Below are 26774 nucleotides of genomic sequence, written 5' to 3'. Positions count from 1 at the left end.
TGCTGGGCCCTGGGCGTGCTGGCGTGGTTTTTTTGGTTCTTAGGGATTTGGATTAAACGTATTTTTACTTCATATGATGTGTTTCTGATAAGTAGCCCTGCAGAGGGTGATTCCATTAGGCCTTGCGTATCGGAATCTGGTGCGGGAAGGCGTCGGACAGTACAAGGCGATGGGGTTTGAAGAGAGGGGGTTGTTGCTCGGTGTGGTCATGTAATCCAGTTCTGTTCAGAACTTGCACTTGCATCAGGAGCCATGTGGTCAGCTGATGAAATTGCCGAGCTGTGTTACCTACATTATAGGAGCAGACTCCCTAAGCAGGGGAAGCCCGACCCAAAGAGGGAATGGACTTCACTGGCAGCTGTTGTCAAGGTGGAGTCTGCAACGCCAGGAGAGGTTCTTGCTAGTCCAGGGAATCTGCAGGGTAAGAATGAGTGGTGGGAGCTGGGTGGGAGGGGAAGAGGGAGAGGTAATGGTGGTCCTTGATGCTGACGCCCACTGTGCGTGGCCTAGCATATGAAGCCCGTGTTAGCATTCCTCCTGTGGGATCGTAGATTTTTCCTAGCACTAAGTACTTCTGTCTACTGTTTTAAGTTCTACAGCTGATACTGTTTCATTTCTGAAATGTCACTGGCCTGCCTCCCTCTACCTTCCCTTCTACACGATGTTCTATGTGTTGTCTTGCCAGGATGATTGTGTGAGAGCAATGGTTCTGGTGGTAGTCTGTTCAGTTAATGTTATTTTTTTCAGTAATGAAGGAGGTTGTTGCTATGGGAACTGGAACAAAATGTATTGGCAAAAACAAAATGAGGAAAACTGGTAAGTGTGGCATAAAATCAAAGAACAGATTATCTCTGCTGCCTTTATTCTTGCTGGTGTCGTAGAATCAATGAAAATGTTGAAGACCCTGAGTTCAGACTTCTGAACTGAAGCTAGAAGTCTAAGGCAGACCTCACCTTGTCAGGAAGAGAGGGCTTTAGGAAGCCAGAAGGGCTGCCTGGGAAGTTTGTTGCACTTGCTGCCTTGAAAGTGAATAAACTTTGAGTCTGCTTACCCAAAGACTTCATAACTAAAAGCAAAACAAAACATAAGCAAAATAATTGTACTTCAGTCACCTGTTACAATCTACTTTTATTGGCATCTGATGCAAAAGATTTCCCTGTACACTTAGAGGTGATACCAGTTAGGTACTAACTGCAGGTGTTTCTGCAAAAATACACTGTTAACTTTAGAAAGTGCTGTCCCTTAGAAGAGACTTAGCTGAAGAGTAAAATCAATGAACAGAATTGATTCTGGTTTAGCTCAGACCAGGACACAGTGTGACAAGAAACTTCAACCAAAAACTTTACAAACAGTTGAAGTTTTCTGGACATTGTGCTTAATCTGAGAATATCAAGATTTGCTCTTAACAAAGATCAGGAAGGCTTTGAAGGAAGACTTTATTCAACTCAAGAGATTTATTTAAAATTTGATGTTTAGACAAGTCTCTGACTTACTCATTGTGAAGACTTTCATCCTTCATCTGTGTAGGCTATTGACCTCCCTTTGTAGTGTTTAAGTATCTTGCAATAACCTAAACGCGGTGTTAAACCTTCAAATGCTGCCATCTGTCACGTTGTGTTTGCTTTGTTTGTCTCCTTGTCAGTAGTGATGCATATTGTTCTCGTTTGGTTGTTGCTTTAGGAGACATTCTGAATGACAGTCATGCTGAAATTGTGGCCAAGAGGAGCTTCCAGAGGTGAGGCATGAAATTCACACGCTGTTATTTAGCACCCTTTGAGGCTGGCTGTTTTGATACACAGTTTTTGAGCTATAGCTGAAGCAGTGAGTTTCAGGGATGAGAATGCAACGAAAGAGACAGTGTTACTATTGTGTAGGCAATCCTTTTTTCCCCTTCGTTAGCAGGAGTTTAACCTAATTTTTACACTTCTAGATGGTGTTAAGGCCCTCTCGCAAAAGCTTGTTTCTTCATCGTTCTTGTAGAACCTCTGTACAAAGAAGCAGGAGCTGATTTCATGTGACATGAGGGCTGGTCTAGTGACTAGCTGCCAAGGGCAGCCTTTTTGCTGTTTCCCATGTACTAGTCCTCTTGTTCACGTGGGACAAATTGGTGCAAGGAACTGAGCCAAGAGAATAATAATGGTGGAGAAGCAAGTACATTTCTTGCAGTGTGATGCCACTGAACTGACTCTCACGGAATCGTGTGAGTTACAGTGCTGGTAAAAATACAGCGTGGGAGAAGGGGACTTTGGCTACAAGATTTGAGGAGGTGGTTAACTCCACTGAATCCAAGCCTTTGAGGTCTGTTGTTAAGGTTCTAATTATGTGTTTATGTATATAAGTTTAATTTCCAAGTCATCTTCAGCAATTATTCTGCAGTGGAATCCCATCTCTCTGTAGAAGGGTAACTGATTGGCTCCTCATAGATTTAATCAGGAAAGAACAGGCACTAGCAGGCGTCTAGTTTTTGTTGCTTTTGCATGCATCAAAAATGAAGAAATGTTTCATGAAAACTTTCTGTCTAACAGGTATCTTCTCCACCAGATGTGGCTGGCAGCTTCCCATCAGCACTGCAGTATCTTTGTTCCAGGAACTGAAACTGGGAAATGGATACTCAAACCAAGTATCATGTTTGTTTTCTTCTCCAGTCATACCCCATGTGAGTATGTTGGAGTGAACCAATTTCATGGCTCCTGCTTGTACAATCTTTTATGCCACTTGCCTTTCTTTGGTCTCACTTTGGTCTGGAGTGAGAGTGAGGCAGTAACTCATATTGTGAGTTTTGGCCAATTCTCATATTTTTTATTTTTGTTCTAGGTGGTGATGCTTCCATTATTCCAATGACTGAACCAGAGAACCAGTTTTCTAAGCCAGTGACTGGAAACACTGCAGCTGGACAATCGGCAGAGTGCAGAGTTAACTGTGATTGTTTCGGTCCAAAAGATAAAAGGAAATCACAGAAAACAGCAAGTAATCATATAATCAAGAGAGTGAAAACTGACAATGATGGTTATTTCCCTGTAGATGTGACTGTTCAGCATGTGAAACAAGAAGATGACATAAATCCAAAGAGCTGTGAATGTTCTGCAGAGGTGCAAAGAGCTAATAAGGAGACTGGCTTAGGGACACCGAAGGTAGTAGATGTTTATAGAACTGGAGCAAAATGCGTACCTGGAGAGCTGGGTGATGCCCGAGTACCTGGGCTAGGGTATCACTCTGTGGGATTATTACGAGTGAAGCCAGGTCGTGGGGACAGAACATGCTCTATGTCCTGCAGTGATAAGATGGCTCGCTGGAATGTGTTAGGCTGTCAAGGAGCTCTTCTGATGCATTTCCTGCAGTATCCCGTGTATCTGTCAGCGATCGTAGTGGGGAAGTGTCCATACAGCCAAGAAGCTATGCGAAGAGCAGTTATTGAAAGGTAGGTGCTCTGCTTTTTATTTCAGATAGTGAGTATGGAGACAGTGAGTTATGGAGGACAACGTGTCATGCAGATACCAGGACTTTGCACCAAAGTCATTTGCAGAAAATGTGGATTTCTCTGATTACACGTTTTTAGACTAAGAGTTGTGTTAGACTGGAAAGGCAAAGCTTGTGTGCATTTCCATGGTGGTAAAAATCTGTCTGTTTCTTTGTTTTGAATTGTATGCAAGATTTCATTTTTCTGCCTGCTGTGACTAGTAGAGCTCTGGTAACACAACCCGTAGCCTCAGGGACATTTATGTGAGAGGTGAAGTGTACTGCTTCTAAATGAGGAAAGTCATCTGCTGTGCAATGACTTTCTTGCTCCTCAGATCCCTGAACTGAAGAAAATGATCCCAGCAACTAAAGGATAGGAAGTGGCTATTTTTCTTGCTTAGGAAGTTGATTGAGTGTGACAAAGGAATCTGCAAGCATTAGAGAAGAGTGATGGAACTGGGCAGAGTGGAGGGAAAGAAAAGAGAGCGAGAAAGCAACTGGGGAGCTGAACCATTAAGAGGCAACTAGACCAGTTCATCTGAAAAGTTTGACTTTGTTGAGTAACTCCTTTTCTCCACAGCCATGCATCCTTTTAAAAAATCTTTTTAAAAATCAAGTCATGGTAGGTTTTCTAGGATGGACAAGGTATGATAGAATGAATGATAGAATGGCCTAGGCTGGAAGGGACCTTAGAGATCATCTAGTCCAACCCCCCTGTCATGGGCAGGGACGCCACCTCTTGGCTAGACCAGGCAACACATGGGGACCGAGCGGGAATCAAACCCGCAACCTCAGTGTTGGTCATTGTTGCCAGGTCTTAAACTATATGACTTTGGTTTTTTGATAAATACTATTTTGAAGGGAAAAATGCACTCAGACCTTCTCTCCCTCTTATATAACTCATGTTCAATTCAGTTTTAATGTAAAAGTAACATAATTTTGAATTTCCACAAAATTAACTTCTTTGGGAAGACCAGACTTAAAATCACTTGCATTTTTCCATGTTTACTCCAGGTGTCAGCACATCTCGTTTTTACCGGATGGTTTTCTCACTCAGGAGGTTAAGCTGGTGCAATCGGATCTTCGATTTGAGCATAGTCGTCAAGCAATTCAGGAATTTCAAAGTAACAGCAACACAAAACTTGTTCCCTGTAGCGCAGGTGAGTTAACTCAGGTTAGTTGCATAAATGTGTGCAGAAGTCCAAGCAGAAATTAGGTGGTTTCCTAAAATGGAACTTCATTTGTTGCCAGTGCTAGAGGCAGTGTGACTTTAAAGCAATGAATTAATTTCAGGCCAGCACTTAATTATTAATAATTAATAATACTCAGCTCAGCCTCTGGTTCCCTATAGGGAGTTTTCAGACTGAATAAACAGTTGGTTGAGGCCACTAAGAATCTATAATCTAAACAAAGAAAAGAGCAAAAATTCTGAGGGCAATAAGAAAACAAAAATATCAAAAGACTTCTTGTTTCAATTTTGCATTGTCCTTGGTAATGAACGGAAGACTTGCCATGCCGAGCTATGCTTGTAATTCCCCCAGAAATCTATGAACATAGAAAGAATACAGAGTAGTAGAGTGTAAAGGTTTAATTGGTAGATGTTTTGGACATTGCATTTTTTGTCATGGTGATGAATGAATATGCAAGTCACGTTGTGATTTAAGCAACATGGTCTTGTTTGTGGGAAAAAGCGATGGAACTGACACTCTCTGTATGGTTAAGCAGTTTTTTTAAACTTGGACCTGCCTATCTTCTGCTGTTGTGTACTTTTCTGGCTTAACTGGAACTGGAAGTTATTCTATTACAATAAAGCTGATGATAAAATAGAATGAAAACAAAGAGTTCTTTAATAGAATCCAGATTCATTAAATTGGAGTTACTTACAGGTGCCAGGAAGGAAAAGATTTTGATTCTGTGAGACAGGAGACAAAATCCATCATTGAAAATTGGTGCCAGTTCACCTAGCAAAAAAGATCTGAAGCCAACTGTGATTAAATTCCTGTGTATGCCTTTCTTTCCATACAGTAACTTGGGTTATTCTGTTAAATAAAGATGAATGATGCTTTATCACCCATTTTTGCATACATGAATCATGCCTGGTTAATTTTTTTCTTGAAAAGGTGAAAATCAGAATAAACTCTAAGTTCATGGCTATTACAATGAGTATTGCAATATGCTTGATAGGAACATTTCAGCTCCTGTGAAGGTATCAGGAAGAACATGGTGGTATCATGAAGGAGAGAAGCTGTGAAAATTTTCTTTAGAGTTAGTGGATGTGCAACTGTTTTGCACACAGAGAAATGGGAGAACTTAGGGAACAAAAATTGCCTTAAGGCAGTAGAAGTTAAAGGAACCGTTGTTAGGCTATGAGGGAATAGATTGGGCACGTCCGTCAGTTCTGTTTCTTTTGGGATGCTACTGATACTTTGCTAGTTATTTATAACTCTAAAAGGTGTGATACGCAGAGTTGCAGCATTAAAAAGTTTAAGATGGTATAAGGTTGCCAGAATGGAGGTAAAGGATATTGTTGGCACAACAAATTATTTTTTATTTGACTACAGAGTAGGAAAGTCTACAGAGATTTCATGTATATCAGTTATTAAGCATGAGAGAACTATTTGGAGTATACAATAACACAAAGTAGTCGCACACAATCAGTTAATCAGGAAAACATAGAGTGGTGCAAGTAGTTTTGGGGAGTGTGTCACAGCCTGATATGAAAGTAAGCCATCTGACTTTGGAACTTCTTCATGCTTTGTCCGGACAGGATGCACAAAAGAAAGTAGAATTCTGCCTAAAACGGGGAGAATTACAGAGCTGGAGCCCAAGTATCTAAAAACATGGAATTTTGAAGGATCTAATTTAGATGAGAGTTGTGTGTGTGTTGGTTTGGGGTTTTTTTTCCAATTTTTTTTTTTTAATTAAATAGAACTTACCTTCTTTTCGGTACTGGAATCCTGGCCCTAGAGAACCATGGTCCTTTTTCTAGTTAGAAGCATTCTGGGAAGCAGCATGGTATCATGTGAACACATAGAATGAAAGGAACTGTTAAATTCTGCTTTTGTGAAGACAGCACCTCCCTTGTTCTCAATCCTTTCTTCTACAGCTATCAGTTGGAGTGCAGTCCCTGAGGAACCTCTGGATGTCACTTCTGATGGCTTCCGGCAGGGAACGACCAAGAAGGGAATTGGGACCCATCAGAGCAGGTGTGAGAATGTTGGGATATAAGGATGTATACATCTTATTTGTTAGCATACGTGCCTCTGTCAGCTCATGTGATGTGTAGTGCATTGCTAGATCAAAAAGAAATCTAGGGAGTGGTGAAGAAGGGGTAAGATAGGGCACGAGGGGTGTGTAAGGAAGAGAAGGGGAGTTGGAATGATGGAAGTTGAATGAGGGTTGGCAAGTTTATCCTGTTTCTTCACCCCTGTTGACTAAAGAGAGCATTGCAGATTGCGGTGGTGGGGAGCTATGATAACTTTTTGCTAAAAGTGTATTTATTGGTGAAGTTAGCAGAATTCTGCTTTGTATCTTTTGGCTCGATGACTGTGAAGGAAATGAGTATGTTGCAGGCCCTCTTTCTGCAGGTTGGTTTTGATTTTTCCTGTAAGATTCAGGCCAGCTGTCCTGGATGGATGGTTTTTAAAAGCGTTGCTTTGAAATGTGACTTTTTGCCTTAGAGTTTGAAAACATTATGAAATGCTTACAGCAGATTCCTAACACAAAAGATATCACCTTTCCTGTTGTCGTCTTGACACTGCGCTCTTTAAGAAACATCGTAGTCTTCTATCAACTATTAATGTTTAAAGAAACAATTATGTGTTTTCCTTGTGGTCGAGAGGAATTACTTGTAAACATCTGCAGACAACGTTCTTCAGTTTAGATGAGGTGACCAAAATTGTTATTGGTCTGTGTGAGTTCAGCTTGAGGGTAGGGGTCGTGTTTTGATTGTTGTCTGCTTATACTACCAGTTTATCAACGGTCATATTGTTCTTTTTTCCCATAAGAAGGAAGGTAATCTTAACAGTAGTGAATAAAATAAGTAGAGCTTAGACAGTGCTCTAGAGTATTCATTCATATGCCTGCAAGTTGCATATTCTGAGCTTCTTGAAGTTAGGCCTGACTCGGCTGAAGGTTACTTCAGAGTGCTGGAGAGAGTCCAGACAAGAGCCACAAAGCTGGTGAGGAGTCCAGAGAATGAGTCTTACGTGGAGTGGCTGGGGGAACTGGGGTTGCTTGGGCTGGAGAAAAGGAGGCTCAGGGGACACCTTATTGCTCTTTAAAACTACTTGAAAGGAGGTTGTAGAGAAGTGGATGTTGGTCTCTTCTCACAAATTACAACTGACAGGACAAGAGGAAATGGCCTCAAGTTACACCAGGGAGGGTTTAGGTTAGACATTAGGAAAAACTTCCACACTGAAAGGGTTATCAAAGACTGGGACGGGCTGCCCAGAGAAGTGGTTGAATCACCATCCTTGGATGCGTTCAAAAGCCATCTAGATGTGGTGCTCGGGGACATGGTTTAGAAGGAGGCTGGGTAGAGTTAGATAGTGCTTGGACTTGATGATCTTAAAGGTCTTTTCCAACCAAAGCACTTCTATGATTCTGTACCCTAGTATTTCCAGGTTTTCCCTGGAAAGAAGAGGACTAGGAACTTTGTGCTTTGTGACCACTGTTGGTGTCTGGGGTATTGTTAACTCAGGAAACCTGGGTGACTTAGTGTGTCTTTTGAGACAGGCTTTATGTGCGCTGCAGAATATTAGTTTTCAATATGTGATATGTAATGTATTCCAAAGACATGTGAAAGATCAAACAAACCAACCAGCCGCTTTTTCTCAGTATGCTTAGATTTGTTAGGTAGCATTTGTGGATCGCCTCTAAAACTTCAGAGCCATCGGCTAGCTGACGTTTTTTTTGTTGAGAGATCCTCCTCTTTTTTTTCCTAGCAAAAGAGGAAGGGTTTTTTGATAGTTTTTTTTTTTTCCCAGTGCTTCTGGATAATCAGCTTGCACATGTTGGAGAACTGAATCAGTCATTGTGAAGACAAGCATAAAAAAGAGAATTTAATTAAATAGAGAAATAACTGGTGCTTTCAAAACCATGCTTTATAAACAGCTCTTCTGGCTGCCATCTCCTTAGGGGAAAGGAAGGGCTTAAAGCTGACTGAGATGCACATCGTATCTTCAAAAGATCTTTCAAACTTTGACTTTTTTGATCATAGAATTGTTTAGGTGGGAGAAGATCTTTAAGATCAAGTGCAGCCATTAACCCAGCCTGCCACTAGACCATGCAACTAAATACCACACCTACACAGCCCTGCAGCTGTTGCTGAGTGTGTCCTTGTCACCACTGTGAAAAGGACAGCATTGTTTCAGGTATTTCTGCTGATTCTTTTATCTGGAGTTCTGTGTTTGATTGGTCAGTTCTGGGACTAGTCCTTCTGGCTCAACTTTGCTGGAGCTGTGAGCTGATGAGGTGCAGACACACAGATAATGATGATGTGGGGATGCTATAATGTTCTCTCTGCGAACTGAGTGCTAGCTGTGACAATGTGGGCAATGCAGCTCTTTGTCAGTATAACAAGGAGAAGTGAGGTGGGCAACTTGGATGGTCAGGAAAAGTTAAATTGTGGAGAACTTTTTACATTCTTTGAGAAGTGAGCATAATTTTCTTTATGAAAAGTCTTCAGCTGGGAGGTACTACTGTGAGTCACCATGACTGAGAGGAGGTGCATTTCTGATTTCTTTTTGCCATCAGAACTTCTCATTTCTCTATTTTCATCAGGTCCAAGATATGTAAAGTGGAGCTCTTCCATACGTTCCAAAAGCTGGTGACAAGTATTCCACAAGAGGATCTACCAGACACTCTCCGGTAAAGACATTTTTGTTATGTTCAGAAGAGTGAATTTGTCTTAAACTCAGGAATACTGTGATGATACCAGAATCTGCTCATGAATCTCACTTCAGTTAAGTTCATTTTTAAAATTTTGCTCCTGAAAAATATGGATATGCTTAGTAGGTTAGGAAGACTCTCTTTTTGGTCTTTTTAATCACTTCCTTGGAGAAATAGCTATCACATCTCATGTATTAATAACAGACAGAAGAAATTGCAGGTCGTTTGGTTAGAGTTAAGGTAAGAATTTGGGGCAACTGATCTTTTGTGGAGGCTTACTGCTTTTCAAAAGCATAAACTCTTTTCTTTATCAGTGGGGCCTTCTCTTGCACTAGGTCTGGTGTCTGTTGGACACCTCTGTAAGCTCTTCAGCCTGCTGCCTTGACAGAAATCTCTGCATTCTAATGACGTTTTTCTGAGTTAAAGTGGTCTCATCTGAAAGTGGCAGTGGACAGCTGGGGAAGAAGGAGTCAAGAGGGAGATGTGAGGAGGAAGTAGTATATTTTTCGACAACGTGAGCTGTTAGATCAGCACAGCCTGCAGCATGGAACCTGTGGTGGCATTCATACCCCCCATCCCAAAATTGTTGTGGGATTATTGATATCTGCTTGGTGTTTAATAACCTTTTTTTTTTCTTTTTTTCAGAAAAGTTTAGGCTAATTTTTTTTTTTTCATCTGAGTGTGTGATGGAATAAGAGCTAGTAAGACAAGACAACGTGTAGGTCTCTTTCTGCAATGCGTGTGTTACACAGATGGAGACTTTCTGGAAAGAGCAAATAGAAACTTGTTTGAGGAAACCATACTTGGAGGTTTCTTTTACATTATTAGAAATGAGTTTGGTTTATCAGACTGGAGTTTCTTGTGGTAATCATCCCATCTGGCATTGCATTACGTGCATTACATATTTGCTGGTATTTCAGCCTGAATAACTATCACAGAGCAGAGCATAATTTCATATATACAGAAACTTATCTCTCACTTTGGCTTAGAGATTCTGAGAGATGTGGAAGGTTCCAAGTCCACTGCCTTTAAAGGTTTGTTTTATTTTAGACTTACTTCTCACCAGCTCTGGGATGCAATTATACCAGCTGTTGAGCTGATTTGACTGGTTGTGGCTGCTGATGGGGATAGTCCTGGATCTTGAATTACTAGATCTTGCTTGCTTTTGAGTTTTATGAATTAAAGAGTGCAGTTAACTTCTGTGTCTGTAGAAGTGTCTCCTGACTATTTTAAAGTTCAGGTGTCAACATGAGCCATGCTATTGCTGAAATGGTTTCAACTGATTCTATAAGTAGAGATACACTTTCTCCTTCATTCAGTTCTAAATATCAAATTACTAGCCTCTTTTGTTGAGGAGTTTGTCCTCACTTATTTAGCTATCATAATTTTCTTAGAATATGATGTGAGCTGGTGCTTTGATGGGTAGGTGACTCACTGTGCTGATCATGTGCTGCTTACGTAAAGTTACTTAACCTCAGGGCTTTTTTAAATGCCAGTGGCATTGTAATTTCCTTTGACTTTTTTGTCCTCTACCACCTTTTGTTTGGGTTTCTCCTGACAAGAGTCCAGCTGATTTGCAAATGTGGTGTCCTTTTTAGGCTTCACAAACTATTTATACAGTAGAGGTGCTAGTTCACCAGTCAGCTTATCCATTCTTTTCTTATCCATTTTTTTTTCCTGTGGAAGTATTTTCGTTTTCCTAGTTTTCACTTAAAAAGCAGTGACTGCATTTTATCTGAAGCATTGAAGAAAATGCTAATAGAATCAGGCCAAGTGTGGTTTCTTGGCTCCCTGCCATTATTGATTCACAACAGATTTTTATATATTGAAGATGTGTGAGATTTTGCCCTCTTAGATGTGTTTTTGGTATACAAGTAATGTTTTGGCCCATCCCTTGTGCTTACGTCAACATTTTTCATGTGCAATATGTCTATAATCTCAAAAATACATTATGGATTGAATGTAAATGTTTGAAAGGAAATACGGGGTTAATGGTAGGGTTTCTTGCTGAGAAGAAAGTATTGCTAGTCAGCCCACTTCCTCAGGGAGCACATGGGTGTGTTCAGGTAGTGATGATTTGCCTGAGGCTTTTTCCAAGAGCCTGATACTTTTCAGAATGAAATCTGGGGATCAGCTCTTGCATCTGTGGCACATAACCATCAGATTCACTCTGTCCCTCTCTTACGCAGTCCAGTAGGGGCAAGATTGAAATAGCGAAGGGAGACTTCAAAGGAATGTAGCCAGGCAAACCTGGATAGGCTGGAGAAGGTACGATTGTACTGGACTTTGCCTGGGGCAGCAAACTAGTGTTCACTTCTGCCAAAAAAAGAGTTGCAGGTTCCTTATTACTAATCCTCAGAGCCCTAATGGCACAACCAAAGCTGAGATACCGTCACATCATGTGAGGTTTTTAGACACTTGTAGTTTGAATCTGAAAGCATTTTTTCCATATATGTGTTGAAAATTTCTTAGAAGTTTAATGCAAAGTTGAGAATCAGTTAAATAAATCTGTTTGATTTTTGGCAGCAATTTGAGGAATCTGTTTAAAATGCAGCTTTCTGTTGTATCCACTGTTAAATCCTGTAGTGATGATACCTGCTTGGGGATTGAGACCCCAAGGGGCTGCAGTTGCCTGTGTTCTTGTAGCTGCTGCACTGGGGTGAAAATACTGAGCTGCTTCCTACTGTCTGTCCTGCTTTTGTGCTAGCTATGTTTTCCTTACTGTCTACTGTAACAGTTTCCAAACAAAGGTCTGTTGGGACAATCTAGGTTAGAAAAATCCCATATGTGTTTTGGTTAAGTTGAATCAGAGTGCCAGACATGAGTTGAAGAGCCATTGATTTGTCAGCAGACTCAAGAAAAAGAGAGACATTTAGCAAGGGAAAAAACGAACAGCTGGGCAATTAAGTCTTTCTCTTGGCTTCGTGGCAGGTGGGATATATCCACTTCTCTTTATCTGGATCTGTATCTGTATATGTTCATCCGTAGAAAACGCAAGGAAAACAGTTATTTCACCTTCAACAAGATTGAACCGGTCCAAAATCTGTGTTGTATAATTATTTTTTGACTTCTGACCATCCCAAATATGATGTCCTATGTACAAATAGCTGTGCTTTAAAGATGTAAGCAGCATCTGATATTAGCTATTCTGTGATAAAGGACAAAGAAGAGTCATTAGATGCATTTATAGTGAAGAAGAGCGGGATCACAGTCTTAAATAAACGTTAGCCATACTTTAAGTGCAGGAAGTGTGCTGTCAGTCATCACCCTCGAGTGTAAGCATCCATATTGCTCCCCAGAGAATGTTTTTGAGCTGGAAGAGGAGTTACGGGTGGTTGGTGCCATGTCTGAGGTACGTGCTGGAGTACTTGGGAGAGGAAGAGCTTGCCTCTGCTAGGCATTTGGAGCTGATTGTAGTGGGTTGACGTTGGCCCTTCTTAGACCCGTGGTGTTTCCTAGGTGCTGCAAATGGTTGTTGGTCTTTTGTCTGTTCAATGATGCTCCTAAACCATGACTCACCATAGATAACGGGGTTCTGTGGCTGTTTCACTGACCAGGTGGAGGAGAGTTGCAGTGGGCCCTTCCGTGGAACCTTGCAGAGCAGCTCGGAGCGTAGTTTCACAGAGTTTGATTAATGTAAAAGAGATGAAGCAGAAGGCATTCGCTGTGACGAGTGCAGGCAGGTTTGTAAGACACCGTGTGTCTTCCATGTCCAGCAATGAGCGATACAGGTTCTCCACTCTTGCGTGTTCTAAACCGAAGGTCTGCGTGGTAGGTACTTGTTATGCATGTCACTGCATCCTAGCAATATGTTTACAGCAGAAAGCTGAATGCGTGAAATACAGCTTCTGATGCTCTGCTGTGGTGGTTTTCTGGGTTTCTTGGGGTTTTTCTGGAGGTGGGTGCTGATGGTGATCAGTATTACTTATGAGCCTGGAAGCCTGCTCTGGAAATTAGTTCTCAGAATTTTTTTTAGATTATGGTTTCAGTAGCAGTTTGGCTTTTCCTCTTCCTTGACGAGTTGAATGTGACCCTTCGTGTTGGGTTGAATGTTTAAACATTACGTGCCGCATGTGGCTGACAGACTGTTTGGCAGAGGGAAACAAAACAGGCTGGCAAAAGAATGCAAGGAATGGAAAACAAATCTTGATTAAATTGTCTTAGAAGCACTTGTGTTCAGATACTCTAGACCTGAATTTCCCTATTTTGAAAATCGATGGTATAATGTGCTCAGCAGAGTGACCGATGGTTCTGCTGAGATTGGGGGGAGCAGGTGATGCATGAGGAAGGGAGCAGAGCACCGAAATTGCTGAGTCTCTCTTGCTTTAGGGAAAAGATAAAAAATATTTTCTGTCTCACCCTTCCCTCATGACTTTGTGTTGGAAAAGAAAAACCATTCTGTTTGTCCTTGTCCCCTGCCTTTCCAGCCAGCAGTTGTATCCATTCTTCTAGCAAAAACAAGACTACGTCCACCTAGTTCAGAGCCCCTGTCTCTAGCCACCTTTTCTGCTTTACTTCAACATTTTTTTGCTGTCGTGCAGGTTATCCGTAACCTATTGTCACACAGTCAAACACTGACGATTCTGTTGCTGGAGAGTGTCTATGAAGCATGGTAGAGGAGTTGTTTTGCTTCCTGTTGAAAGAGTGCTGACAGTACACTAGCTTTACAGCCTGGCCCTCTCCAAGTTTCCCTAGAAAGCTGAAAGAGCTCATAGGGCATCATCGTGTTCTTAGATGTTTGACTGCTTTTTTAATTGTGTGGCATTAGATCCAGCAGGATATTTTAAGTGTTTTCCATGTTGTGCATTTTCTGTCAGGATGAAGACTCTAGAAACCTACTGGGACTACAAGGAAGCTGCATTAAATTACCAAGAAGCGTGGAAAATCCTGCGTAGCCAAGCCCTGTCAGGTTGGGTCAAGAATGCCAAGGAGTACCTGCACTTCACCTGACAATAAGTGCGGCTGTGTAAATCCAGCAGTAAGCTCCGGTGCACAGCAGATAGCCCTGCAGTTCAAGGGCTGGGAAGAGATGTCCTCTCGTTCCTGTGCTGTCAGGACACAAGCGTGAAAAGGAAAGCCATTTAGAGAACTCTTTACTTTTTGAGTTGCAGCTCCCTTTTTATTGCAGTGTGGAAAAGTTCTGAGCTGCATGGAAGAATGTGTATCCAAAAGACAGGAAGCAAGGATGCGCCATCCTCTGTTATCTGAGGATATAGTGTATCGGCCATAGCCCCTTGCGAGGGAGTAAAGTCGGCTGAAACTGGAGCAGTGCTATGGAAGAAAGGCTGTCGGGGTAAAACTTCAGTGCTGCTTTTTTCTTCCACTTTTCATAATGCTATGGTTGGACAACCCTAATGTGTAGTAATATTTTTATAACTCTTGACTGTCTCTGGTGCTTGAAAGAATTTTCCATGTCCCCCAGCCCCATTGCTTCTAACTAGAAATATGAGTTCTGGTAAAGGGTCTTTTTTCTGAGACTCCTTCATATAACCTTCTTTTTACTAAATATAGACAAGCAGAAGAGCGCTGGGGAGAAGGCTGTGTCAAATAATATCGCTTAAGATGTTCCATGCATCCCTCTTAAATTCAGGACTTTGCCAGATACCCCTTCAAGTGCTTTGCTTCCATGGACAGGAGAGAAACCTCCTGAGTTATCTGGTGCAAACCTGTGAATCTGGTGTAATTCCAGGCAAGCATTTACCCACTTTGCAGTGGTTCAAGCACTGTCCATTTTCTTGTGCCTCTGTCCGTGCCGTGGTACACGGTTAATTAAAAGCAGAGATGCCTTAGCCATTTATGCCACTGTTTGCTGGCAAGTGTTTGTTAATAGCCTGGCAAAGGTGGAGATGCTCTGGGGGGAACTGGAAGTGGCCACTGGCAGTCTTTGCCTTTGTCCTCTGTTACCAGATAAAGTCTGCATGGCAAAACAGTCAGCATTGTGAGCTGGGGGCAGCAGTGGGTAACACTCCTTAAACTTTCTGTCCCGATTTTTACCTTCTGTGACCAGGTTCAGGACTACGTAACTGCTGCTGAGCACGCTCCCAGTCGGTACTTTTTCTGTTGTAGACTACAATTCATAAAATATTTGGCCACAGCAATGGCAGGATGAAAGAAGGGAATAATTCAAAACGTAATAATTCTTTAATGGTTTGAATTTTCTCTTCTTTGGTGCCTTACTATAGTTGTGGGTTTGAAAAATGCAATCAACCTACTGAGGTATTTGTGGGACTGAACAGTACAGGTCACATTTCATCCTTGGAACTGATTACAGCTAATCCTCTTACCTCACACTTGGGTTGGCTTGTCAGGTAAGAATAGTTCTCTTTTACGTGTTGAAGAAATAACAAAGAATATGAATTCTGTGTGTGTAGGAGCTCTCAAATCCAGCACTAATGTACAGAAAGACCAGTTGTGTTTGCGGTAGGGGAGTCGTATGTGCTTACAGAGGGCATGGGGTTACAGAGAACAGTGACTCGCATGAGTTGTCGTGAAAAATGGCCTGAGGCCACTGCACATGGGCTACAGAGCAAACTGCTGAAGAGAAATGGTTGCAGTTATTGTAATTAAGCAAACAGCATTCCAAGGGCAGAGTCCTTTAGTGTACCTAATGAGGTAACCAGTAGATTTTCAGGCTCCTGAAATTTGCCTTTGTCCTTCCCTGAGATCTTGCAGAAACTGTACCTTAACATATTTAGTTGCCCTTTGTTAATCAACAAAGTCTGTAGTGACCCTGCGGGCCAGTCTGAAATGTTCCCATTTCCTATCCAGCTGCAACATTGAAATGGGTTACGTAAGGCTAGCGGTTCTGTAGTCTTGGCATCAGACAAATTTTCAGTTACATGATATAAATTCTTTTACCGCTTTTTAAAAATCTGAGCCTGGCTGTTAGGAGGGATTGTTCTAGGTAAGATTTTCCTGTGCATTTGTAAAAATACTTGTGAACTGTAGACTGCTGCTTTCTGCTACTTGTCAGTGTTAAAAGTAGTTTTAGGGATGCTGAACAGTGATACTGACCTCACTTTTTGGACAGAGTTGAGGACATCTTTAAACCCAGAGTGAGTCAATGAATACATCAAGAGAGGGAAGGAGCTAAATCAAAGCAACATTTAAAAGGCTGAGGGGCTAAGCCTCCAGGATCTTATACTGAACTGCATGGCATTTCCGGGTTTGAAAGTATTTAAATGCTGCATCTGATTAATTCCAACATGTCAGGAAATGCTGCAGGCAGTACCAAGAAACCACTCTGAAAATCAGAAGGGAAAAATGGAAAGAGAAGAGACAACATGGTCTCTGTTTTTGGGAGAGGTAGTAAACTGAACATTGATCGTTACTGTCAGCAGGTCTTTGGAAGAGTTGCTCCTGAAAGGTAGCGGTTGACATGTTCCAAGCTTGTGTCACCCCTTTGCACTGAAGGAGCTGGCACACTGAAAACCAGAGATAGGCAAAGTGTAGGGAGGACAGTAGGATGCACGAACTCTGCCCCGGGGGAGCAAAGTTTGAGGTGTGTGCAGTGGGGGGAATGACATGCCCACAGTTAACGAGGACAACCAAACAAGTGGTAGTGGGAGCAGCGGTGTGCGTGAGGGCACACTCTGCAGCTCAAGGCATGAGTCAAATGCTTTACAGAGCATATTTGTATTACCTGGGTAGGTTCTTGACTTGTCCAAACCAATATTGGGACCAATGGTCCCTGTTTGCCAGAACAAAGAAACTGTAACCTTTATTTTGAGTGGGATGTCTTTTAGCAGCCTCACAGTTGGAGAAACCACTCTATTTTCAATCATAGTAAGAAGGCAGGGCAGACCACCTGCTTATCTTTAAGGAAATCAAAACCAGGGCATAGAAACGAGCTCACTGCAGGGCGATTGGTCTAGATGACCTTTAAAGGTCCCTTCTGATGCAGCACATTTTCTGATTCTGTGATGTTTTTGTCCAAGTGTAGAAGTAAACAGACTGAGCTGGAGGCTGTAGTTCCATGACAACATGCAGACATCCCCCTACCTTTGAAAAAGCAAGGTTTTGATCTTCCCAGTGTGCTTCCTCTGCTCACCATGCACAGGCTGGAGCGCTTACTGACGTGTTCAGACACGTGTTGGGTCTAGCTGAGATGGAGTTAATTTTCCCCACAGCAGCTCTCAGTGCTGTGTTTCTGTAGTGGTAGCTAGAAAGGGGTTGGTAACAACCTGGTGTTTTTGCTACTGCTGAGCAGGGCTCACAGAGGCGGTGGTTTTCCAGCATTCCCCCCCAAGAGGAGGCTGAGGGTCAGCAAGATCTTGGGAAAGGGACACAGGTGGGCCAGCTGACTCGAACTGACCCAAGGGGTATTCCATAGCTATGATGTCAGCTTAGATAAAAAGTGAGAAGAAAGAAGGAAGTGGGGGGCATTCGTTGATTGCGTTTGTCCGCCGGAGCAGCCAGTACTTGTATTGAAGCCGTGCTGCCCGGGAAGCAGCCGGACATTGCCTGCCCATGGGAAGCAGAGAATATTTTTGTTTGCTTCTGCATGCGGCTTTTTGCTATCACTTTATTAAACTGTTCTTTTCTTGACCCACAAGCCTCTTGTTATATTCTCTCCCACCCCTGTCCATCTAAGAAGGGAGAGCAACAGAGCAGCTTTGGTGGGCACCTGGCCTCTAGTCAGGGCCAAACCACCACAGGAGAAAATTGAAGACTCTTCAGATTACTGTCTTTCTAGAAAAACAAACCATGAGCCATGTCGCTTTTCACTAGGAATTAAATCAGCCTTTGCAATAAGCCCAGTAAACACTAGAGGAAAGGAAGATCTGTGGCCGCTCTCCTCAGGGCAGAAGGAGGAGGAGCCAGGCTTCTTTCAATGCCATTATAAGAGGGTTACAGCCAGCGTTTATGGATGGAAGTAAGATATTTTTTGAGGAATCGTAGAATCTTTGGGGTTGGAAGAGACCTCTAGACATCATCTAGTCCAACTGCTCTGCCAAAGGAGGATCACCTAGGGCAGGCCACACAGGAAAGACCATCTAAGTTTGTCTAGTATTGGTTTAGTTATATGAGGCATGACGTTGCAAGTTGACTTAAAGACAGGTAATGTAGACGTCTTGCTGCGGGAGTAGTGAGGTATTTCTTTGTTTTCTGTTCAGTGTGCACTGAAATGCTTTCCCAGTCCTGAAAGGTTAACGGAAAGTGAAGATCACGTGGCACCCAAATGCTTTTAATAGTTTTACAAGAGTGACTGTACTATCTAAAGGGATGCATTTCATCTGTGCATTTCAAAAGGAAATCTCTTGATGTTTTATTGCAATTTTAAGTGCATCTGCAGATTATAAGTAAAGTTACTGTCATAGAACATTTATCCTTGCATTCTCTGGAATATGTGTGTGCCAGTGCTCCTAAATCTAAACTAATAATTCCAGAGATGTTAAACAGAGTATTTGTGGGGTTTTTTTTAAAGGCTTATGAAGATTATTCCAAAAGTCAGCTCAATCATAACACTGGGAATAAAACTTCATGTTACCTTGTTTTATTTAGATCCATCTATGTGCTAGCATGGAATTAGCTTTATCTAGCAGCTCTAAGTTACATTTCTAAATCTCTTGTTAACAGGTGGCAGAAAAATATTACTTGACAACCATAGACAAACTTAAGTTTCAGCCTAAAGGAAACAGAACACTTTCCAGTAATAAAAGGTAATAAAAATATCACAGATGAAACCACTTTTCTTCTTTCTGGATCAAAAATCCTGTTATGTGGAAATATTAATACTAAATATGTAGAAAGAGGTGGGGTGGAAAGAGTTCACAATGGAAGCAGTGTTTACTAAAGCAATGCTATACATTGCAGTGCTGTTCTTAAATAAAGACTTACTGAAACCAACAGCACGTTTTCAGATGCAGTCAGTAAGCACATGCAGCACTGTCGCTGTGACAACCTCAGCAACAGAGCACTATCAGCATTTCACAGGCTCCTCGCTTCTCATTTTGGAGTCCTTCTGCCAGTACCTGTGAGTAACTGCAGAGCCAAACATAATTCTAGGTGTAAGGTGACTTCAGAGGAGTTTGAGTTAGTATGAATTTGATTTAAGCTTGGAAAATGATAAATTTCCGCTGTGACTGGAAGCCTTTTAGAAACTAAACTTTTCCACACCATGTAGCATGAAAATTAAGTAAAATTTTTATTAGAAATCTGAGCTGTAATTAGTGTTTCCCTGCTGGCTTATGAAGTTCAAAGCCATGCTACTTTTCTGATTCAGTATTACCCTTTAATATCAAAGTATAAACTCCAGTACTGTGCAATTAGGTGCTGTGTCCCCCCACCCAACCACCATTAGAGGTGGGCATGTAACTCTGGTAAGCCCATTTGAAGAGAAGTTGAGAGCCTCCTAAGTAATTTTTTTGGGGGGTTGTGGCAGAGTGTCCTGCTGTGCTGCATACGTGCTTTGGCGATAGTCCAAATCTTGATCTTGAATTAAAAGAATTCTTTACATCTTCCTTACATCTAGTCTAAATCTGCCCTCTTTTATCATTTAGAATCATAGAATCATAGAATGGCCTAGGCTGGAAGGGACCTTAGAGATCATTTTAATCCAGCCTCCCTGCTGCCAGGGACGCCACCTGTCGCTAGATCAGGCGACACATGGGGACCGAACGGGAACAAACCTGCGACCTTGACGTTTTAGCGCCACACTCAACTGACTGAGCTAATACGTTATAAACCATTACCCCTTGTCCTACCACAACAGACCCTGCTAAAAAGATCATCCCAATGTTTCTCATAGGTCCCCCTTTAAGTATTGCAAGGCTGCAGTAAGGTCTCCTCGGAGTCTTCTCCAGGCTAAACAAGCCCAACTCTCTCAGCCTGTGCTCATAGGAGAGGTGTTCCAGCCCTCATTATTTTGTGGCCTCCCCTGGAACCCACTCCCACCGGTCCATGTCCTTCTTGTGCTGAGGACTCCAAAGCTGGACACAGAACTGCAGATGAGGTCTCATGAGAGTGGAGCAGAGCTGCGTTGGATACAGCCCAGGATGCGATTTGCTTTCCGGGCTGTGAGCACACATTGTTGGCTCATATCCAGCTTTTTATTTACCAACACCCCCAAATTCTTCTTGGCTCCTTTCATTCCTCAGACTGTACAGATACAATGGTTTGCCCTAACCCAGATGGGAGAGCTTGCACTTGGCCTTGTTGAACCTCACGAGGTTCACACTGGCCCACTTCTCCAGCTCGTCTGTCCCTCTGCATGGCATCCCGTCCCTCAGGGCCGTCAACTGCACCACTCAGATGTACAGGAAATCTGTTGTTTCATGTACTTCTTTATGTAATGGCCTTACTAGGTCTGTAGAATTTGTACTTGGAAACTTGTATATTTATATAAATACCTGTTACACAGTGTCATGGTTCAAGCTGACTGCCCAGGCTGACAATAAAGAACCATGCAGCCACTCACTCCTCTCTCCATCCCCACAGGGATGTGGACAGAGAAAAATTCAACTAACAAGGCACAATGATTGAGATTAGGACAGGGAGGATTTATTCACTACTTATGGTCATGGGCAAAAACCAGAGTAGATTTGAGGAAAAAACAAATTTTACCACAACCATTTATCAACTAGCTCGGAGTAGGATAGTGAGAGGAATACATAAATACAATCAGATGTTAAATAGACTCCCCCCACCCCCCTCTCATCTTCCTGGGTACCTCCTCCCCGCATCGGGGTAGGGGGGGTACAGGGGTGCCGTCTGTCTGGCCGTCTGTCTGGCCATCACTCGTTGTCCCTGGGAATCCTTCCTTCTCAGGAAAGAGGGCTCCTCGCAGTCTTCCGCTGCTGCCATATGGTGTCCATCTCACAGGAGGCAACCCTCTCCCTCCACGTGAGTATGTCCCACCCAGTGTCATGGGTCGCTTCAGGCATGTCCTCTGCTCCTGCATGGTCTCTGCCACCTGGCATGAGGTTCTCCATGTATCACTACATCCTGGATTTTTCTCGCTGCTGTCGATCCCCTCAGCTGGCAGCAATCCTCTCCTGCCCTCTCGCTCTCCACAGGACTCGGGGGAAATGCTCTGCTCTGGCACCTTTCTCCCCTGCTTTCCTCACTGACCTCATTCCTTTGCTTTCCTCTCACCTGCCCCTCTTCCCAACAGAAAAAACTCCCCAACACAAAGGACAGATCAAGATAATGAGGGAAGACAGGAAAGGTTAACAAAGAGGAAGAGAAAGAGCAAGGGGTTGAATAAGGTCCTCTTAAATACACAGTTGCAAAGGTGCTAATGGGCCTGGCCTTGGCCAGAGGAGTCCAGTGAGCCTTGGGAAGGTTCGTTAGTCATCCCCCACAGCTCCTACCCCGCTACTAAAAACCCCGCCAGACTCAAACACATGACACACTACTGTCTTTTTTAAAAATTTATTTTTTTTAAGCACTGCTTATGCAACTGTTTTATTTTGAATGCCTTACCAATTATTTATCTCTCTCCAATAACGCATGTACAAATTATACCTTCCAGTTCTCCAGCCCTCTGGTCTCCCCATTTGTAGCGTTTGTTCTAGGTGCCCTGTCCGTACATGCTATGCTTTTGTCACCTTGGTTGTGCTTTCCAAACCCCATCAACAGATGCACCCTTTCTGATGAGCTCTAGTAGTTCTGAAGCTCTGGGTTTGGGCACCTACAGATAGCTCGTCGTTTCTTCCTTGTATCATCATGCACATACTAAAAGATGAGACGCTGTACAGTGTCTAGTAAATAATATGAGCAGCTGTATAGTGCGTAGTAAATGTAATGTTTAACTTTCTGGCCAAAATTAAGGTAAAGAAATTACAGCACTGCCTGTTTTTGACAGGAATTTTTATTGTACTTGTTTGTTATTTGAGAAAGAGGAACACAGTAGCTCAAGTCAACATGATTAGCAGCTTGTTCCTGTTTAGGATAAGCCAGCAAATCCAGCGTTCCCAATACTGATTTAATGTTTTTATTTTTCTTAAACTAACACCTCAAAACAGAATAAATGAGTATTCTTCTTTTCATGTTTTAGTAGCTCAACTACTTTGCTTTATAATTTAATTAATGTCATCAATGTATCCCCCAAAGGAGTGAGGCTCAGGGAATTCATAGCCATGAGAAAAAAAAAATTGCACAAACCAACAAAACTTTTTTTTTTTTATAATTTAACAGTCTAATAAAACAAGACCTATCAATATATTAAGAAATAAATCCAGTTACAAATGCATGTATATAGAAGGAACTTCCATGGATGTCAGAACAGAACATGATCAGCTATTTACAAGATACACAGCAGGATGGTATAGTAGCCAAGAACCACCATTCAGAAACCAAATGTATTCTCTCCACTGTAGGCCACGTACAAGAATCCATCCTCATCCTTCTCCTTCTCATAAAGTTGTCCCATAGTTAAGCTTGAAGGGGAAAAAAAAATAGTTTTCTTGGATCATGTCAGTTGTAAATGGTAACAGTTAGAACCTCACATAAACAAGGATTAATAAAAGCTAAAACTTCTGTGTGTAAATTAAAATACAAAAAATGAGGATATATGAAAAGGAGTTGACTCCTGAGTTACCAAAATGATCCTGGGCTCTCTGCAGTGTCTAGGTTTTTGTTACTTCTTCACAAATGCATTTGTCAGAGTGCTTCCTGATTTTATTGTAAACAAATGCACTCCAGGTTCTGATTCATCCATTATTGATGCCACAGCTAATATTAGGATGGATAGCCTGAGAGCACCTTCCCTGAATGAAGCCACATTAATGTCTTGCTTCTTGTGTGGCCAATTTCATTTCTTCCTCCACCTGGTGTAGTCATGAAAGTTCAGCTGGTCTCAAGTCTATTAAACTTAGGCTTTTCTGACTGTTTCTCTGAAGTCCAGGTTGGTTTGGGTTATTTTCTACATTGTTAAAAAGCAATGACTTAAAATAGTGCTAGTACTGAAATGCATGGGCAACAGATGACAAGCTAGCCAGAAACTAGTGCTTTTTCAGTGGATAAGGTTTTGAATGTTTGATCAAATGAAAATTTCCTTAAACTGGATAGGCATGGCCCTTCACCATCTGAGCAACTGCAGTCTTTAGGGTAATGTCTCTATTTTGAAAGCAAAAAAAGAAGCCCAAGCAATTTCTTGGCCAGTACCACTGCTCCAGTTGTACTACATCTCCCGATGGAACAGGCTATTGACGTCAGTCGGCTGCACAAATGACGCCTGCTCAGCTCAGCCTTCTTTGACTTCCCAAGACTGAGAAAAGGCTCGAGAACTGAAAGATGCAGACTGCATGCAGGTGATAGATCACAGATACTCAAGAGAGGAGCTGGGAAGAATTGCAGGCAGTGCTTGAAATGTAAGGGAGTGGGTAAATAGTAGATAAACTTCTGGATGAGGGGAGAAGGATGTCAAGAATTAGTGGTCTGTGTAATAAACTCAGCATAGGAGAGGAGCAGAGGAACAGATTACATTACCATTTGTGCATTAATATCAAAGGTTCACAGCCTGATTCTTGCCATCTCATCAGGAATGTGAGATGAGACAGTGTGCCCTTTTTTTCCTTTCCTGTTCCTAGCAGTTCTAGAGCGCTGTTAAAAGGATGACATGGAGGCATTCCTAATACTCTCAGAAGAAAGTAAATGGAAAAAGATGGTTCTCATGGATCCCTAATTGTGTATCGCAAAGTAAATAAAATTCCTAACTGAATCTGTAAAGGTTACCTGGAGGAACCATTACCGATACATGGGTAAGGATTAGTAAGAATAATATTATATCTAAGCCATGTAACAGCACAAAGCACTATATCCTCAAATACTATAAAAGTATCTCATACAGAAAGAGCTGTAGTAGCTGCTTCTGCCATATGTTATTCTCTATGTAGCAGACAACAATGAAACTTATTTCTATATAAAAGCAATGTGAAAACCTTTTCTATGTAATTTTGCATTTTGTGTTTATAGAAGAAAATAGGTAATTTTTAAAATGTAACAGCAACTACTCTGTAATGTCATAATTTCTTTGTGAGCTGACAGGTTACTCTTTCTTTCAGAATAAGTTATGCTGTTTGCTTTTGAATATTTAACATGCAACTTTCCTGGTACACTGAGAAGGATTTTTTTTGTTGGCATTGATGACATAAATGTTCTTGCACTACCATGCTAACTCCAAAGCTCACCCTCTTACCATGGAAGTAAATGATAACATATTCTTCAGTCACTTTTTCTTTCAGCCTAGCTCAAGAAATAAGTTTATCAAACTCACGATAAAAAAACCCAAACGTCGCGGCAAGATTAAGAGGTAACGAAACATCTTCCAAAATCACAAGATAAGCCTCAAAAAGGGGAGTTACTGTCCTGATATGCAGGTTTGCTGAAAGGATTTTGAATACCAAGTGAATAGCCTCTCACCTGGATTGTGGGACAGTCTTGTCTACAAAGAGGAATATTGCTTTCTCAGATGGCAGCTGAATCCTCTTCCTGATGATCCACATGAACTGGGCCACGGTGATGTCAGATGGAACTAAGTACTTCCTCTTGTCAATATCAACAATCTGAGATCCCGAGACCTTCTCCACTATGACCTACAAAGCACAGGTGTGAAGGTCAGGCTTTTCAGGATTGGTGCGAACAGACAGCTTCAGTAAATCGCTTGCTGGTACAGGCTTACAACAGTGAGCAGACGGGAGGAACAGAAAGGTTTCCTCACTGCAGCCAAATGCGAGGTAGGACTGTAAAACCCTAATATACAACTGCACCAAAACCTACAGTCATATCTGCAATGGCTCAAAACTTCCTGTGCCCAAAGCTGACAGTCATGGGGTAAACCCAAGCAATATGCCTAAAAGAAACTGGTGACAGGAAAGTATATGGATCTTTTAACTTTCTGTACATCGATGATACAAAATCACTGCAGTAGGGACCCCAAGACGGATACGAGCCAGCAGTGTGCCCTGGCAGCAGGTATCCTGGGCTGCATCAGGAGTGTTGCCAGCAGGTTCAGGGCAATGATCCCTCCCCTGTGTGGGCGAGGCCACACCTGGAGTGCCGTATCTCGCTCTGGGGTCCCAAGTACCAGAGAGGCCCAGACATACTGGAGAGACTCCAACAAAAGGCCTCAAAGATGTTTAAGGGTTTGGAGCATCTCACTGTGAGGAGAGGCTGGGAGAGGTGGGACAGTTCGACCTAGGGAAGAGAAGGCTCAGGGGCACCTTGTCAATGTGTACAGATACCTGAAGGGAGGGTGCAAAGTAAATGGAACCAGGCTGATACCTTTTTTTTTTTGTGTGAAAGATTACAAAATCACACTAGGCATTTCAGCTCCATAATGCAGAAGCTGTCATAACTGGAAGGTCAAGGCTGTTGGTGAACTGCTTCTAGTAAAACTTACATAGGTACCTTTACCCTCTGGCCACTTGATTCCCCAGGCAAATTTAAAATGGCAGCCCTGAGCAAGCATGTATTTCTTTCACCTCCCATTTTATTCCCGTCTGTAGGACAGAGGTAGGCTGTTCATAGATTATTTTAATAGGTTTGAACCACTGAAACATCTCTAAATCCAGGTAGACAGATATAGCAGCTGAGAACCGAAGTCACTTTGACCTATGCCATTCTGGATGCAGGCTATAACCTGGAAAGTAGGAAACATACATTAAATCTGAAAAACTTTTGACTATTAAAATGCCAAAAATATATTTGATACCGATTATTTTGTGAAAGGTACTTGGCTCAATCTGAATCAAGCAGAAAATGTGTATAGCATCACACCGCAATCTGAGGTTTAATCCCTGTAACCGTTCACTCTTTGCTGTCCACTCGATACAGCACCATGTAATTCTGACTCAGGCGACGAGTTTCAATGTCTCTTTTTCCCCTGTGATTATGGAAGATGTTCTTGAAGGTGACAAATGGACATCTGTGGAAATGTATGGTCACCAACACGTTACAGTCTACGTATGAGGGGGCAGTTAGACAAACAGAGAATGGCAATGATCGGATCAGCTTGCCAGATTGCAGCTGGAGAAAATGTTGTGACTGGTGCAACTCAGGTTCTTCTCTGGGCTAGCTGTTACATAAAGATGTGTAGTATGGTCATTTCACTGACGGAAACACGATAAAAGGGATTGCAGAGTGAAGAAGAGAGGTCAGTTACTATTTAACAGGCAAGAAGGTATTATCGCAGAAGGGAAGGGTCACCACTTGCACTGGCTCTTCAAACAACAGAGTTTGCATGGGAAAATTCTCCATGGTAAGACTGGTTATAGGCAAAGAATACACGGGGGAAAAAAATCACCTTCCTCATATCCAGGACGGAAGACTGTCAAGGTTTAAAGAATTAACGATCTTTCTTGGGATCAGGCACAGAATGAATCTTCAAGACACTGAAGGTATTTGCTAGGGTATAATTGTCAATAGAAGAAGCCCGGACATTGATAAACTGTAAGCAATGTAAATAAATATTGTATAGAAAG

The 26774-nt window shown here is 42.1% G+C and overlaps 2 protein-coding genes across 2 annotated transcripts in view; one reads left to right on the top strand and one right to left on the bottom strand.

Moving 5' to 3' along the window:
* The first annotated feature begins 252 nt into the window (after positions 1 to 252).
* ADAT1 (adenosine deaminase, tRNA-specific 1) lies at positions 253 to 14298 on the top strand. Its single transcript, XM_009869100.1, has 9 exons — positions 253 to 421; positions 748 to 816; positions 1681 to 1735; positions 2526 to 2656; positions 2815 to 3418; positions 4471 to 4616; positions 6563 to 6662; positions 9241 to 9327; positions 14166 to 14298. The coding sequence occupies exons 1-9, from the start codon at positions 253 to 255 to the stop codon at positions 14296 to 14298; spliced, it is 1494 nt and encodes a 497-aa protein (XP_009867402.1).
* Positions 14299 to 22151: 7853 nt separating this feature from the next.
* The window catches only part of GABARAPL2 (GABA(A) receptor-associated protein-like 2), a gene marked incomplete at its 5' end in the record, with an annotated part of 4910 nt that continues 287 nt past the window's right edge, over positions 22152 to 26774 (bottom strand). The window contains 2 exons of the mRNA XM_009869101.1: positions 22152 to 22730; positions 24715 to 24887. Of these exons, the coding sequence (XP_009867403.1) occupies positions 22640 to 22730; positions 24715 to 24887 (264 nt within the window). The remainder of the gene's footprint in view (positions 22731 to 24714; positions 24888 to 26774) is intronic.

The sequence above is a fragment of the Apaloderma vittatum genome, unplaced genomic scaffold, assembly GCF_000703405.1.
Source record: "Apaloderma vittatum isolate BGI_N311 unplaced genomic scaffold, ASM70340v1 scaffold6645, whole genome shotgun sequence".
NCBI lineage: Eukaryota > Metazoa > Chordata > Aves > Trogoniformes > Trogonidae > Apaloderma > Apaloderma vittatum.
Note: the sequence above shows the minus strand (reverse complement) of the source record. Positions and strands in the feature narration are given on the sequence as shown.